General features: G+C 44.5%; 2 protein-coding genes across 2 annotated transcripts; both read left to right on the plus strand.

Moving 5' to 3' along the window:
- The first annotated feature begins 7,995 nt into the window (after window positions 1–7,995).
- On the plus strand, window positions 7,996–8,916 carry LOC121583981 (chemokine-like receptor 1). The gene is made up of 2 exons (XM_041899827.1): window positions 7,996–8,018; window positions 8,331–8,916. The coding sequence occupies exons 1-2, from the start codon at window positions 7,996–7,998 to the stop codon at window positions 8,896–8,898; spliced, it is 591 nt and encodes a 196-aa protein (XP_041755761.1). The 3' UTR covers window positions 8,899–8,916.
- Window positions 8,917–11,315: 2,399 nt separating this feature from the next.
- On the plus strand, window positions 11,316–16,899 carry LOC121584187 (chemokine-like receptor 1). Its single transcript, XM_041900022.2, has 2 exons — window positions 11,316–11,380; window positions 15,737–16,899. Exon 2 carries the CDS (start codon window positions 15,765–15,767, stop codon window positions 16,824–16,826), a length of 1,062 nt encoding a protein of 353 aa, XP_041755956.2. The 5' UTR covers window positions 11,316–11,380; window positions 15,737–15,764; the 3' UTR covers window positions 16,827–16,899.
- Window positions 16,900–17,715: the final 816 nt, after the last annotated feature.

Here is a 17,715-nt window from a genome sequence, read left to right on the forward strand (position 1 = left end):
AATATGGCAAGCCCTCGACTTGTCTGGAATGTTTCCCAGACTGTCTCCTCAAGAACAAGCAGTTCAAGGCCAACCAGGAAGTCGAGCCTGAATCCCCACCACACTTTTCCCAAGGAGAGACCGCCTGATGACTTCTCTCTATGAGAAAACCAAGCCATTGTTGTGTCTGTGTGCACTGTTTCATTATTTATAGGAAATCTAACCTGCAGGGTAAATGAGCGGGCCTCCAGGTACTCCGAGGTGAAAGTGACTTTGCTGAAGTGCGTCAAAGTGGGTCAGATAGGCTGTTCCATGAGGGGGACAGTGCTGCTGCTGTACTGAAAAATGTACACACTTGGCAGGCACACAGCTACTGCCCCAGGTTTAGGTGAATGATTTACATGCATTGGCGAGACTGTTCCCATGAAACATCTGTTAACAACATAGTGTAGAGGGAAAGGGATGTGAAAGTTTTCAAAAGACAAAAATAACATTGTATTAACATTCCACAATTAGGTAATATTCTTAGGCCGGCATTAAATCAATTGCAGATATAGCTTTGACATACGTTCGGTCGACTCTATTACTTAATAACACAGTGTCAACAGGGAAATCTTATGAAAGAGATCTGCGATTTTAGTTAACTGTGTATTCATTCTGTTCCCAGGCTCTGCAGACCTTCAATACTCTGGAGAGCAGTAGCTCTCTTTATCTCAATAGAAATAATGAATACAATAAAGGAAGGTTTAGCAACGAAAACATCTAGATAAATGGGTCATCGTGAATTTGTACCTTCCAGCTACGCCCAAATGATTGCAGTCTTGTTGAAATTGTTTGCTATGGGACATGTTGAACATTAGACAACGTTAGACACGGACACGAATGATCTGCTTGTGTGTTGATACACTGGTGGTTGTTGTGGCTGAGTATTGGCGCTAAACCCTGCTGTTGGAGACCGGCATGCTAGCTGGCTGTGGCGTCTTATGACGAGGTGCCCGGACGTTTTTCGCGGAATAATACTGCACCTAGTTAGCTAGCTGAATAAACTAGGTTAGTCTATTCCTAGAAAACATTGAACCGCTGTAGTTTACAACAATTATAGTTTCTGAGGTGGAAGTTGGGAGAGTTATATTTGGGAGTTGTGGTGAGGGAGGCCCCGCTCTCTCCTTTCCCAGATGTTTAGTTCATTTTATTCCGATCTCCTCTGCATTATTGTAGCCATCTGCTGCAGCCTGTCAACTATGCCTCTGCCTATCCCTGTTCTCTCCTATCCGCACAGGCTACACAAACGCCTCACACCGCGTGGCTGCTGCCTCTCTAACCTGGTGGTCCCTGCACGCACGACCCCACGTGGAGTTCCAGGTCTCAGGCAGCCTCTGGAACTGCCGTTCTGCTGCCAACAAGGCAGACTTCATCCCAGCCTATGCTACCCTCCAGTCCCTCGACTTCTTGGCGCTGACGGAAACATGGATTACCACTGAAAACACTGCTACTCCTGCTGCTCTCTCCTCGTCTGACCATGTGTTCTCGCATACCCCGAGAGCATCTGGTCAGCGGGGGTGGTGGCACAGGAATCCTCATCTCTACCAAGTGGACATTCTCAATTTTTTCCCCTGACCCATCTGTCTGTCTCCTCATTTGAATTCCATGCTGTCACAGTCACTAGCCCATTTAAGCTTAATATCCTTGTCATCTATCGCCCTCCAGGTTCCCTTGGAGAGTTCATCAATGAGCTTGACGCCTTGATAAGTTCCTTTCCTGAGGATGGCTCACCCCCTCACAGTTCTGGGGGATTTCAACCTCCCTACGTCTACATTTGACTCATTTCTCTCTGCCTCCTTCTTTCCACTCCTCTCCTCTTTTGACCTCACCCCTCTCACCGTCCCCCTACTCACAAGGCAGGCAATACGCTTGACCTCATCTTTACTAGATGCTGTTCTTCTACTAATCTCACTGCAACTCCCCTCCAAGTCTCCGACCACTACTTTGTATCCTTTTCTCTCTCCCTCTCCTCCAACACTACTCACTCTGCCCCTACACAGATGGTAATGCGCCGTCGCAACCTTCGCTCTCTCTCTCCCGCTACTCTCTCCTCTTCCATCCTATCATCTCTTCCCTCTGCTCAATCCTTCTCCCTCCAATCTCCTGATTCTGCCTCCTCAACCCTCCTCTCCTCCCTTTCTGCATCCTTTGACTCTCTATGTCCCCTATCCTCCCGGCCGGCTCGGTCCTCCCCTCCAGCTCGGTGGCTTGATGACTCATTGCGAGCTCACAGAACAGAGCTCCGGGCAGCTGAGCGGAAATGGAAGAAAACTAGACTCCCTGCAGACCTGGCATCTTTTCACTCCCTCCTCTCTACATTTTCTTCATCTGTTTCTGCTGCTAAGGCCACTTTCTACCACTCTAAATTCCAAGCATCCGCCTCTAACCCTAGGAAGCTCTTTGCCACATTCTCCTCCCTGCTGAATCCCCCCTCCCTCCCTCTCTGTGGATGACTTCGTCAACCATTTTGAAAAGAAGGTTGACGACATCCGATCCTCGTTTGTTAAGTCAAATGACACTGCTGGTCCTGCTCACACTGCCCCTACCCTATGCTTTGACTTCTTTCTCCCCTCTCTCTCCAGATAAAATCTTGCGACTTGTGACGGCAGGCCGCCCAACAACCTGCCCGCTTGACCCTATCCCCTCCTCTCTTCTCCAGACCATCTCCGGTGACCTTCTCCCTTACCTCACCTCACTGATCAACTCATCCTTGACCGCTGGCTATGTCCCTTCCGTCTTCAAGAGAGCGAGAGTTGCACCCCTTCTCAAAAAAACCAACACTCGATCCCTCTGATGTCAACAACTACAGACCAGTATCCCTTCTTTCTTTTCTCTCCAAAACTATTGAGCATGCCGTCTTTAGCCAACTCTCTTGCTATCTCTCTCAGAATGACCTTCTTGATCCAAACCAGTCAGGTTTCAAGACTGGTCATTCAACTGAGACTGCTCTTCTCTGTGTCACGGAGGCTCTCCGCACTGCTAAAGCTAACTCTCTCTCCTCTGCTCTTGTCCTTCTAGACCTGTCTGCTGCCTTTGATACTGTGAACCATCAGATCCTCCTCTCCACCCTCTCCGAGCTGGGCATCTCCGGCGCGGCTCACTCTTGGATTGTGTCCTACCTGACCGGTCGCTCCTACCAAGTGGCGTGGCGAGAAGCTGTCTCCCGCACCACGTGCTCTCACCACTGGTGTCCCCCAGGGCTCAGTGCTAGGCCCTCTCCTATTCTCGCTATACACCAAGTCACTTGGCTCTGTCATATCCTCACATGGCCTCTCCTATCATTGCTACGCTGACGACACACAACTAATCTTCTCCTTTCCCCCTTCTGATAACCAGGTGGTGAATCGCATCTCTGCATGTCTGGCAGACATATCAGTATGGATGATGGATCACCACCTCAAGCTGAACCTCGGCAAGACGGAGCTGCTCTTCCTCCCGGGGAAGGACTGCCCGTTCCATGATCTCGCCATCACGGTTGACAACTCCGTTGTGTCCTCCTCCCAGAGTGCGAAGAGCCTTGGCGTGACCCTGGACAACACCCTGTCGTTCTCCACTAACATCAAGGCGGTGACCCGATCCTGTAGGTTCATGCTCTACAACATTCGGAGAGTACGACCCTGCCTTACACAGGAAGCGGCACAGGTCCTAATCCAGGCACTTGTCATCTCCCGTCTGGATTACTGCAACTCGCTGTTGGCTGGGCTCCCTGCCTGTGCCATTAAACCCCTACAACTCATCCAGAATGCCGCAGCCCGTCTGGTGTTCAACCTTCCCAAGTTCTCTCACGTCACCCCACTCCTCCGCACACTCCACTGGCTTCCAGTTGAAGCTCGCATCTGCTACAAGACCATGGTGCTTGCCTACGGAGCTGTGAGGGGGAACGGCACCTCCGTACCTTCAGGCTCTGATCAGTCCCTACACCCAAACGAGGGCACTGCGTTCATCCACCTCTGGCCTGCTGGCTCCCCTACCTCTGCGGAAGCATAGTTCCCGCTCAGCCCAGTCAAAACTGTTCGCTGCTCTGGCACCCCAATGGTGGAACAAGCTCCCTCACGACGCCAGGACAGCGGAGTCACTCACCACCTTCCGGAGACATTTGAAACCCCACCACTTTAAGGAATACCTGGGATAGGATAAAGTAATCCTTCTACCCCCCCCCCAAAAAAAATAATAATAATAATAACAAATACATTGTAAAGTGGTTATCCCACTGGCTATAAGGTGAATGCACCTATTTGTAAGTCGCTCTGGATAAGAGCGTCTGCTAAATGACGTAAATGTAAAATGTAAATGTAAATTAGAGCCAGTACCCACTTTCTGTTGAAACATGTCCATTCTGTACCACAATGTGTGTCAAGTTCATGCAAAATGATTCAGAATGTTTTTCATTCATAGTACAAAGTGCTGCTATGTCTTTATCCAGGGTTTGAGGATGAGATCATGCATTCACACAATGTACAGTAAATAGATCCCTATTTCTGAGGTCTGCTCAACCAACCATGGGAAAATGTAACTAGCCATTCCATATTGTGCTCAGAGTCTATTATATAGTACAGTATAATTACAGTATATTAGTTATTTAAATATGTATTTTATGTGTATTTGAGTATTTTCCAATACTGAGGCCCGATTCAAAACGTATTTTCTGTGTATTTAGGTATTTTCAAATACTGAGGCCCGAATCAAAATACACATGCATGCACACACACGATAACATACGCACTATACACACACATGGATTTTGTGTTGTATATATGTGGTAGTGGAGCAGGGGCCTGAGGGCACACACTTAATGTGTTGTGAAATCTGTTGTGAAATTAATTGTAATGTTTTTAAAATTGTATAACTGCCTTAATGTTGCTGGACCCCAGGAAGAGTAGCTGCTACCTTGGCAGGAACTAATGGGGATCCGTAATAAATAGAAATACCTATTACTTCTATTGGAACTACAGTACTTCTCCGAGGCCCTCGTGAGTAAGCCTTTTTAATCTGGTCAACACTCGCCAGGCCGCGGGGCAGGCCGGTATTCCAGGGCACGTTCTCAGAGCATGCGCAGACCAACTGGCAGGCATCTTCAAGCCCATTTTCAACCTCTCCTTGTCCCAGTCTGTAATCCCCGCATTTCAAGCTGACCACCATCATTCCTGTTCCCAATACCTCTAAGGCTATCTGCCACAATGACTACTGCCTTGTAGCTCTCACATCTGTTATCATTAAGTGCTTTGAAAGGCTGGTTATGGCATCAACTCCATCATCCCAGTCACCCTAGACCCACTCCAATTTGCATTCCGCCCCAACAGATCTATAGACGATGCAATCTCAGTTGCACTCCACACTGCCCTATCCCACCTGGACAACAGGAATACCTATGTGAGAATGCTGTTCATTGACTACAGCTCAGCGTTCAACACCATAGTGGCCTCCAAGCTCGGGACCCTGGGACTGAACACCTCCCTCTGCAACTGGATCCTGGACTTCCTGACGGGCCGAGCCCAGGTGGCCCAGGTGGTGAGAGTAAGCAACAACACCTCTGCCACGCTGACCCTCAACACGGGGTCCCCCAGGGCTGTGTGAAATGTCCTTTCCTTTCGGGGCCCTGGGTCTGAACCCCGCCCGGAGTATGATTCTATTGCATTGACACGCACGACTCAGCCCTTACTCTACACGGACCGGTGCGGCATAACCATTCAGAGCTGCAGCAGGCCTATATGCAAATAGGTAAGCCTAAATTATGATCAAATAGCCACAGTAGCCTGCTTGACCACTGTCTGAAACTGTAACTTAAAATGGGTACAGCCTCAGTGTTCACAGTAAACGCGTGCTGGAAGTTGCACAGAATTTTAACAACATTCAAGTTCAGCAGACATAAAATTTGCTCAATGCTGCAAAACATTTGAGGGAACATTACCCATGACTGCATGGTCACGCACGTCTCCAACTCAATCATCAAGTTTGCAGATGACACAACAGTGCTATGAGCATTTTTTTTGTCTTAAAGTGACAGTGTTGGATTTTGAGACAGCCTTGAAAAGTGGTTTCTTGCATCAAAAACACAAAAACATTTTCAGTCACCTCCTTGTTTGAAGGACAAGTGGGTAAACAGTTTAATGTCAAGCCCAGTATGTATTTTTTTCTCCAAAAGTCTCATGAAATGTAGGCCTACATTGAACACCACACATTGGCTGCTACTGTAGGCTGAATGATAGAACAGCTATGTATGTACAAATGTTATGGAATGTATTTTCTCCATTATTTTTGATGGTAGTCCACTCTGGTAAGCCTAAATTATGATCAAATAGCCACAGTAGCCTGCTTGACCACTGTCTGAAACTGTAACTTAAAATGGGTACAGCCTCAGTGTTCACAGTAAACGCGTGCTGGAAGTTGCACAGAATTTTAACAACATTCAAGTTCAGCAGACATTACATTTGCTCAATGCTGCAAAACATTTGAGGGAACATTACCCATGACTGCATGGTCACGCACGTCTCCAACTCAATCATCAAGTTTGCAGACGACACAACAGTGGTATGCCTGATTACCTGGTGAGCACCCTGGCGGAGTGGTGCCAGGAAAATAACCTATCACTCAACAAAGGGGGCTGCAGTGGAGAGGGTCAAGAGCTTCAAGTTCCTCGGTGTCCACATCACTGAGGACCTTTCATGGTCCTCTCACGCTAGAACAGTCATGAAGAAGGCACAGCAGCGCCTCCTCTCCCTCAGGAGGCTGAAACGATTTGGCATGGGCCCTCAGATCCTCAGGAACTTTTACAGCTGCACCATTGAGAGCATCCTGACTGGTTGTATCACCATCTGGTATGGCAACTGCACCACCCTCGATCGGAAGGCCTTACAGAGGGTGGTGCGGACGGCCCAGTGCATCACTGGGGGTGAGTTCCCAGCAATCTAGGACGTACATACCAGGCGGTGTCTGAGAAAGGCCCTAAAAATTAACAAAGACTCCAGCCACCCGAGACATGGACTGTTCTCCATGTACCTGTCAGGATGTACAAAACTTCAAAGGTTGAGTAGGGGGTGCTTATATTTGTCCTGTTTCACTGCATGTACAATTGGGTCACCTGTACAAGTGTGAGATGTGAAATGGAGAAGGGCTTGCAAGTTAAGTATTTCACTGTACTTGTGCATTTGACAAATAAAACTTTACAAAATAATTTCAAATAATTTCCTATAAATAGCCTACTATTTGAAAGTATTGTCAAATACTTATTTCAAATACTATTTTCAAATACCTGGGTTAAATGCATGGGAGTGTATTTGAGTCAATGAATTTGAGTATTTTCAAATACTTTCGATGTGTATTTCCAAATACATTCCAATATAAAAATATACTTACTTACAAATGTCTTTGAAAGGAATTAAAATGCCCTAAATAGTATTTAAACCCAGGTCTGTACAGTATACCCAGTAAAGGGCTGAAAATAGCCCATATCAATTTATAATGATAAATATAAAACGTAACAATGTAGGTTGCAATTCATACAAGGAAATCAGTCAACTGAAATAAATAAATTAGGCCCTAATCTATGGATTTCACATGACTGGGAATACAGATGTGCATCTGTTGGTCACAGATACCTTAAAAAAAAGGTAGGGCCGTGGATCATAAAACCAGTCAGTATCTGGTGTGACCACCATTTGCCTCACGCAGTGCGACACATCGCTTCTCATAGAGTTGATCAGGCTGTTGATTGTGGCCTGTGGAATGTTGTCCCACTTCTCTTCAATGGCTGTTCAAAGTTGCAGGATATTGGCGGGAACTGGAACACGCTGTTGTACATGTTGATCCAGAGCATCCCAAACATGCTCAATGGGTGACATGTCTGGTGTGTATGCAGGCCATGGAAGAACTGGGACATTTTCAGCTTCCAGGAATTGTGTACAGATCCTTGCGACATGGGGCCATGCATTATCATCCTGAAACATGAGGTGATGGCGGCGGATGAATGGCACGACAATGGGACTCAGGATCTCGTCCAGGTATCTCTGTGCATTCAAATTGCCATCGATAAAATGCAATTGTCTTCGTTGTCCGTAGCTTATGCCTGCCCATACCATAACCCCACCCCACCACCACCATGGGGCACTCTGTTCACAACGTTGACATCAGCAAACCGCTCGCCCACACTACACCATACACGTGGTCTGCGGATGTGAGGCCAGTTGGACGTGAGGCAAATGGTGGTCACACCAGATACTGACTGGTTTTATGATCCACGGCCCTACCTTTTTTTTAAGGTATCTGTGACCAACAGATGCACATCTGTATTCCCAGTCATGTGAAATCCATAGATTTGAACACCACATGTCCACCAACATGGTCCTGCTGTCCTGGTTCACTGGGGCCATACTGAGCGCCCCCTCTCTACTGTCCAGGCAGGTTCAGTACACTGCCGATGGACACGTCTGCCTTGACAACTATGATTATACTGAAAGATCCCAGATCTCTGAAGAGGGAAGGGTAAGAATGATGGCAGTGGTGATCTGTCGCTTCATTTTTGGGCTGCTGCTCCCTTTGGGTGTGAGATGTGTCAGCTGTTGCTGCATGAACAGCAGGGGAAACAACCAAGTGAGGTCACAGGTTATTCGACCTGTGACTATTGCCCATTTCCTATGCTGGGCTCCTGTCATCTGTCTCTCTGTGCTGCAAGTCACAGTGAGGACAGGCAGCAGCTTGTTCACATACGCATTGCCCCCGGCCACTGCCCTGTCAGTCTTAAACAGCTGCATCTCTCCTATCATCTGCATATGGCAGGAGAAGAAGGAACTTAAACGTAACTCTTGCTCACAGCCTGAGAGGACCCCTCAGATGGAGGACAACAAAGAGGAGGGTGAGGAGATGACTTGCCTGAGACACTGACCATAAGGAGGACAATATCCTTGAACAGTGTCACGCCCTGACCTTGGAGATCCGTTTATTCTCTAGTTGGTTAGGTCAGGGTGTGATTTGGGGTGTACTGTCTAGGTTGTCTATTTCTATGTTGGCCGGGTGTGGTTCCCAATCAGAGGCAGCTGTCGATCGTTGTCTCTGATTGGGGATCATACTTAAGCAGCCATGTTCCTACCTTTGTTTGTGGGATCTTTTTCTGGTTTGGCTTGTTGCTGTGCAGCCTGTAGAACTTCTCGTTCTGTTGTCGGTGTTTCTTGAATAAATTAATATGTACGCATACCATGCTGCACCTTGGTCCGATCCTTCACTCAACGTTCGTGACAAACAGTAATGGGAAAACAACATACTGTAAACACAATTTGCAATTTAAGAACAGCTTGAAATGTAGTTGTAAATAATGATATCATGCAAAATATATATTTTTAAATAATTGTAATAAATACTTTTTAAAATTGGGGTTTTGTTAACAACTCACTGTATGTATAATTCATTACACATTGTACAGTGAGGGAAAAAAGTATTTGATCCCCTGCTGATTTTGTACGTTTGCCCACTGACAAAGAAATGATCAGTCTATAATTTCAATGGTAGGTTTATTTGAACAGTGAGAGACAGAATAACAACAAAAAAATGCAGAAATACGCATGTCAAAAATGTTATAAATTGATTTGCATTTTAATGAGGGAAATAAGTATTTGACCCCCTCTCAATCAGAAAGATTTCTGGCTCCCAGGTGTCTTTTATACAGGTAACGAGCTGAGATTAAGAGCACACTCTTAAAGGGAGTGCTCCTAATCTCAGCTTGTTACCTGTATAAAAGACACCTGTCCACAGAAGCAATCAATCAATCAGATTCCAAACTCTCCACCATGGCCAAGACCAAAGAGCTCTCCAAGGATGTCAGGGACAAGATTGTAGACCTACACAAGGCTGGAATGGGCTACAAGACCATCGCCAAGCAGCTTGGTGAGAAGGTGACAACAGTTGGTGCGATTATTCGCAAATGGAAGAAACACAAAAGAACTGTCAATCTCCCTCGGCCTGGGGCTCCATGCAAGATCTCACCTCGTGGAGTTGCAATGATCATGAGAACGGTGAGGAATCAGCCCAGAACTACACGGGAGGATCTTGTCAATGATCTCAAGGCAGCTGGGACCATAGTCACCAAGAAAACAATTGGTAACACACTACGCCGTGAAGGACTGAAATCCTGCAGCGCCCGCAAGGTCCCCCTGCTCAAGAAAGCACATATACAGGCCCGTCTGAAGTTTGCCAATGAACATCTGAATGATTCAGAGGAGAACTGGGTGAAAGTGTTGTGGTCAGATGGGACCAAAAGCAAGCTCTTTGGCATCAACTCAACTTGTCGTGTTTGGAGGAGGAGGAATGCTGCCTATGACCCCAAGAACACCATCCCCACCGTCAAACATGGAGGCGGAAACATTATGCTTTGGGGGTGTTTTTCTGCTAAGGGGACAGGACAACTTCACCGCATCAAAGGGACGATGGACGGGGCCATGTACCTTCAAATCTTGGGTGAGAACCTCCTTCCCTCAGCTAGGGCATTGAAAATGGGTCGTAGATGGGTATTCCAGCATGACAATGACCCAAAACACACGGCCAAGGCAACAAAGGAGTGGCTCAAGAAGAAGCACATTAGGGTCCTGGAGTGGCCTAGCCAGTCTCCAGACCTTAATCCCATAGAAAATCTGTGGAGGGAGCTGAAGGTTCGAGTTGCCAAACGTCAGGCTCGAAACGTTAATGACTTGGAGAAGATCTGCAAAGAGGAGTGGGACAAAATCCCTCCTGAGATGTGTGCAAACCTGGTGGTACTAAGTTATGTTTTGCAGAGAGGTCAAATACTTATTTCCCTCATTAAAATGCAAATCAATTTATAATATTTTTGACATGCGTTTTTCTTAATTTTTTTGTTGTTATTCTGTCTCTCACTGTTCAAATAAACCTACCATTAAAATCATAGACTGATCATGTCTTTGTCAGTGGGCAAACGTACAAAATCAACAGGGGATCAAATACTTTTTTCCCTCACTGTATATAAAGCCCTCGAGGTAATACATTACTTCTTGTTTTTAACCTGTGTTTATTTTCAATTCAAATGCTTGTTGAATAAAGATTTGATGAAACACAACCATTAACATTTCTGAAAATAACTATTTTGAATAAAATGTTACAATTTGCCATAGTAAAAATGTGACAAACAATGTGGCATTGTGTGACACAATACTCACAAGGGGCTACCAAGCCAAAATAGAGTACTGAAAGTAGTGGAGTGGAATGGAAATTTTTGGGAAACTGCACAGTCAGCCAGTGCTGTTGTATTGGTCAAAAACGGAGAGGAGTGTTAGGATAGTATATCACAAGTGACAGTCAATGCGGTATTGACAAGCACCACTGGACAGTGACATGTCAGCACCATCAATTGGTCTGTAAGGTAGGCTATTGTCTTTTCCTTCATTTTGGAACCATTGTTTCAGATCATCTAATGTTATGTTTGTGCTATAGATTACATATTAACTTAATTGATTGGATAATTGTCAAGTACTGATTTAGTGAATATAGGCAATATCTAATGCATCTGTAATTGAGGATGTTTTCAACGCTTGCAAAACATATCTTACATTTTCACGTAGGCCTAAAGACATCTATATTTTGTTGAACAGAGGGAGAAATTGACGAAGGTCATTGAAGAAGGCCAAAATGTTAAGCTTTTAACTTTGCTTAAAGATAATGTTTTTAATGGTGAGCGAGCGTTGCGCCTTTTCAATTTTCATTGAAGAAAGGGAGGACATAGTAGTAGGAGGATAGTGAGGAGAGAGTTTGTGACAAAGTAGCGATGGGTCTGGAACTCGAACCAAAATTATAGGCACCCTTGATAAAGATTAGCAAAAAAATACTGTAAAACAAATAATGCAAAAACAGAGTTATTTTGTATGCAATTTTTTTGTTGAAAATTATATTATTTTACACTAATACATTTGCTCATTTTACATTTAGATTTGACATTTTAGTCATTTAGCAGACACTCATATCCAGAGTGACTTACAATTAGTGTATGAATCTTAAGATAGCTAGGTGAGACAACCAAATATCACAATCATAGTAAGTACATTTGCCCTGAAAGTATTTATCAGCAAAGTCAGTGCTAGTAGGAAAAGACACGTTTAAAAAAAATTGACTAAAAAATGAGGACCAGTGGAAGCTAAATAGCCCCATAAGATCCACCACAATTATGTGACCGACTGCCTTGATTCGGTCTTATGTAGCAAAATTTGAAATTGTGTTTTTTTACATTGGATAAAAGCAGAGACAGAGCTACAAAATGGTATATCATACACTGCATTTGAGGAACAATGGGAAAGTAATTCTGCTTTGAAAGTTGATAACCCCTCTTGAGAAAATGGCCCTTGAATGTTTTGGTACACCTACTGGAGAGCTCTTCTTTGTCTATACCCATTCAGCATTGTTCACACCCTCTTAAGCCAGCCAAAATTCAAAGTAAACAGAAAGTGTCCAGATACAAATATTTTATAAATATTAGTTGACATTGTAGCAAAAATAGATAGTGTCAATATATATATAAAAAAAGAACAAGTGTCAATGCCAGTAGAAAAATAACTACATAATATACAGTATGTACAATAACAATATCAATGATACTGGTGATAGATCAGGTAGTTATATGCATACAATAAGGGGTAAAGTGGCTGAGCAGCAAGAAAAATAAATAAATAGTAACAGCAATGTATGGCGTGTGTGTGTTAGGAGAAGAGCCATGTGAATAGAGGCACTGCAGATAGTGCTGATGACTGGGAACTCGCCCCCAGTGATGAACTGGTCCGTCCAAACCACGCATGAACAAGGGAATCTATATTTGGAGAGCCTGTTTCTGTCCTGCCCTTGGTGCAGGGCATGTGATGTCCATGGCCTCTTCGTCACAGAACTCCCTGATCTTCTCAAAAATATACATTTGTCTAGCTGTGTCCAGTCCAGGTGATGCTTACACAGGTAGACCATCTATGGGAGGAAGGATGTCAGCGTTGCGCAGCAGCTGAAACCTGGTCCTGACTGAGTCCGAACGCTCCTTGGTGACAACAACGCCAGGCACCAGAGCATCGAAGCTGTAAAACAGGAAATAACAAAAAACACTTAAGACATTACAACCTTGCATAACATCAATTCACCTCCCAAGTTTAGATAAGAAGAATAACCTCATACAATGCAATGAACATGATGTTCACCTGAAGTGCTGGTACTGCTTGATCTGTGGCAGCGGCCTGAAGTATGGAGTCAGGTGTTGTTGCCAGACATAGCTTTCCAACAGCACCATACCATCCTCCAGTCCAACCAGCTGTGGGACGTTGACCCCTGTCACAGTGCTGTCCTTCACAACACCAGCAATCTCAGACAAAGTGTTCACTCTGGTCTTTCTGAAGCGCTGCTTGATGAGGCCAAAGCACCAGTCGGGGGCAAACTTGGTGTGGCCTGTGATCAGGAAGTGAAGGTCCAGACTGTGGTGGAGCTTGTGCATGGTCCACCAGAAACAATACCAGAGCAAAAACTTGTTCTTGTTTTGTTATCACAATTCAGGTCCACGCGCGTTTCCCCATCTCTGTAGTTGGTGAAGGATAGTGCACCTGCAAACAACAACAAAAGAACATTAAGATACATTTAAATTAGCTAGTTAGCTATCTAAACAATGAACCATAATCCCAACCCATAGAGTACTAGCAATACAAACCGATTGTCATAGCTAGCTAAAGTTAACCAAATAGGTTCAGTGTTAGCTAGTTAACATTAGGCTATAACTAGCAATGCAAATGGCTTTCTGAGATAATATTACTACACAGATCATACACGTAAATGTTAGCTAGCGAGCCAGCCCCCTAACGTTAGCTAGCTAGCTAACAGTAAGCTTTAACTTGCAATGAAAACAACTTTCTGACAAAATTAGAAACGTATAATATCTGAAACTGTAGCTAGTTGCTTACCCGTAGACATGGATGAACGCTTCATGGCAGACTGCAACCCCTTTCATTAAATATGACGTCCTGTGTCATTTCCGTTTGGTTTGTACAGCTTGCTTGGCCCGTTGTGTCAAGTCACTCTGGTTCACACTGATCGTGTGCAATGCCTTAAGAATCATCAGATCTTTCTCCCTCTGTCACGGATGCCATGGTTACCTGAAAAAACTGCAGTTCTAGGGGTGCGTTCGTAAATTCACTCTGGCTATCTATTCTGATTTCAGAGCACTCTCGTCTTAATTAAATTGTTGCCAGCAGCACAGTTACCAACGCTCTGGATAACATGAAAACAGCCTAACCAGCTCTGCTTGGGCGAGTAAAATGGTCAGAGTGAGGTGTTCTCTCATTTGTGTCTGGAAGTAGCTAGCAAGCCAGCCAACTTAAGCCAGTTAGCTTGGGTGCTTGACTGCCATTGTGTGGTCAGATCAACCCTACTCCTCGGCCAGAGCTTTCAGTGTGCGCTCTGAATTTACGAACGGACAATCTGAAACGCTCTGAATTTACAAACGCCCAGACCCCACTCTGAGCGCACTCTGGCACTCCAGATTTAATTTACGAACACACCCCTACACATAACGAGCAGCTCATTTTATAGACAGAAGATGCTACACGGCAGACCAATCCGAAACTCATCTCTCGGCATGTCCAGCCCATTCATTAATTCAGCCAATCATCGCTAGCGGGAAGGTTCCTGTCTTTTCTGTGGCTAAACCAACTAGGCTCGTAATTTAACTACTTAATTCGTATTTACAGATGGCCTACAAGTTTGTTATTAAGGCACATGAAAGTTCAAATGTTCCAGGCATTTCTGCCAAAAAACACATTTTGATAATAATAATAAAAAATATATATATACGTTCAAATGCCTCTCCTTTGAAGTCGTGACTTGCAACATATGCCTAGATTCCTGAAACAAGTCACTATTTTACAGTAGGTATGAGGTACTTTTCTTCATATGCTTCTGTTTTTTTATATACCAAACCCACCACTGGTGTGTGTGGCCAAAGAGCTCTATCTTCATGTCATCTGACCATAGCACACCTGTGGTGGGTTTGGCGTCAGAAAACGGAAGCGTACCAGGACATTTTAGCCAAAAACCTGGATGTCTCTTCCAGGCCACAAGTGGAATTTCCAGCAAGACAATAACCCCAAGCACACATCAAAATCTACAAAGAAATTGTTAATTAACCACAAAAATCAACATTTTGCAATGGCCATCTCAATCTCCGGACTTGAACCCCTTTGAAAACCTTTGGTTTGAATTGAAGAGGGCAGTCCATAAGTGCAGACAAAGGATAAAGGATCTGGAAAGATTCTGAATGGAGGAATGGTCTAAGATCCCTCCCAATGTGTTCTCCAATCTCATAAAACATTTTAGAAAAAGACAGTGTCGTTATCCTCGCAAGGGAAGGGTGCTGGAGTACTGAAAACAAGGGTGCCAATAATTTGAGATTTATTTTGTTACTTATTAAACAAAATCCTCCTTCTCTGAGCAATTGTATTGAGCATGCAATATAGCTCAGTATTTGTATTATTTATTTTATACAGTCTTTTTTGATAATCTTTATCCAGGGTGCCAATCATTTTGGACCTAACGTATAAGGCAGTGCTCTTCACCACTAGACCACCTCAGACTTGTTTGAAGTGGATACGTTCAGAAACAGACATGTAAATTAGCCATGGGTAGAAGACAGACTCTGAAGTAAGGGTTGAGAACAAGGGGGATATCAAAACTGTTTCCTAAATACAATATCCTATCTTCACAGGGATTGCAAGCCAAATAACTGCAACACAATGGAGGATTCTGAAACCATTTATGAAGATGTTGATTATGAATATAGGGATTATAGCAATTACACCTATGACAATTCTACTCACGAGGAAGTAGCTTTCAAAACCCACAAGACATGCTTCACAGAGGTTTCATGCATCTCCCTCCTGGTGGTCAATGTAGTCATCTTCCTGCTGGGGGTTTGTGGGAATGGGGTGGTCATCTGGATCGCTGGTCTCAAGATGAAGAAGACGGTCAACACCACCTGGTACCTCAGCCTAGCCGTCTCCGACTTCATATTCTGTACCTTTCTCCCCTTCAACATCATCAACACAGTGACAAAGGACTGGATCTTTGGGCTCTTCATGTGCAAGTTCACCTCTTTCGTGATGTTCCTCAACATGTTCTGCAGCATCTTTCTCCTAGTCGTCATCAGTATTGACCGCTGTGTGTCAGTGATGTTTCCAGTGTGGGCTCAGAACAACCGCACCATGGGTAAGGCCTCTGTGGTGGTGGTTCTGGCCTGGGTTGCCTCTGTCGCCCTCAGCATCCCCTCCATGGTGTTCAGAGACGTCAAGACCCATTTAGGGACGAGCATGTGTTTCAATAACTACACAGACCAACACAGCCACAAGACGATCGCAGTGAGTCGATTCATTGGTGGGTTTGTGCTGCCATTCCTCATCATCATCTTTTGTTATTCTGTCATCATCCTGCGACTGAGAACTAACCGAATGATGAGCAAGTCCTCCAAGCCCTTCAAAGTTATGACTGCCCTGATAGCCACATTCTTCATCTGCTGGCTGCCCTACCATGTCTTTGTACTGCTTGAGCTGAACCACCAAAGCTACGACCTGCACATTATAAGAGCTGGACTTACGGTGGGCACTACGGTAGCCACAGCCAACAGTTTCCTCAACCCAATGCTGTATGTTTTCATGGGCAATGACTTCCTGCACAAACTCAAGAGCTCTATACTGTCTAAGATGGCGAATGCCATCGGAGAGGAGGCCCGCACCACCAGCCGCTACCTCTCAAGGTCCAGCTCCATGGAGGGCAGCCGCAGAACCTCCACACACATCTAAAACTCTATGAGGATGGTGTGGTGTCGAGACAACGATGCTGATATGCTGTGATGACAAGAAATCCGCTGACACTGTCCTTGATTCTAATGGTTTGTTACATCAAAGATTACAGTATCAATTTACAGACTCCTGCAGACATCTGGAGAACAACTGACCCAATCTCTAATATGTTATTCTCTCCGTCCTTTGTTCCAACCATGGTATTTAAAATATGTAACATAATATGGGTGGTTTTTTATAGACCAATCCCTGGTCTTTACACATCCAAATCTCCTCTGTCTTAGGGGGCCCCTATAGTAATGTTTTCCAGATTTCAAGCAGAGCCAAATTCCTCTAACACACCATTTGCAATCGTCAGCAAAATCATAAACTGTTTAGATACTACAATGGTAAGGCCTCAGTGGCTGCAGAGACTAAGAACACAATTTTGTTCAGCAATGCTTCGCCTTGTAGAAATGTAATGTAAGGTGTATTTTCACTTACGGGTCTAATGGACTAGTTATATTTGTCATATATTTGTATAAATCACAAGTAGTGCTCTTTTTCTCATGTTAAAACATCTACCCATTTGATTTGTTTCCCCCATGAGCTCCAAGATATTTTCCTACCGTCATTTTTTCCAACCAATTTCAATGTCATTATCTCACATACAGCATGTGATGGAGGCCTTATCTTTTGAAGTGACGTGACCTAACATAGGCTTATGACCTATTTACTGTACATATTGAAATAGCAGTACCTCTGTATAATGTATTAACATGTGTGTGTGTCCCTGTAGATCGAAATGGTTTAACCTTATAAGCAGAAGTCCATTCCTTTCAGTGAGTGACAAAGTTCATAATTCATCGACATCAGTGAAAACAGGAAGTCCTCCTAGTTGACAGCCATG

This window comes from Coregonus clupeaformis, chromosome 16 (genome assembly GCF_020615455.1).
Source record: "Coregonus clupeaformis isolate EN_2021a chromosome 16, ASM2061545v1, whole genome shotgun sequence".
Lineage (NCBI taxonomy): Eukaryota > Metazoa > Chordata > Actinopteri > Salmoniformes > Salmonidae > Coregonus > Coregonus clupeaformis.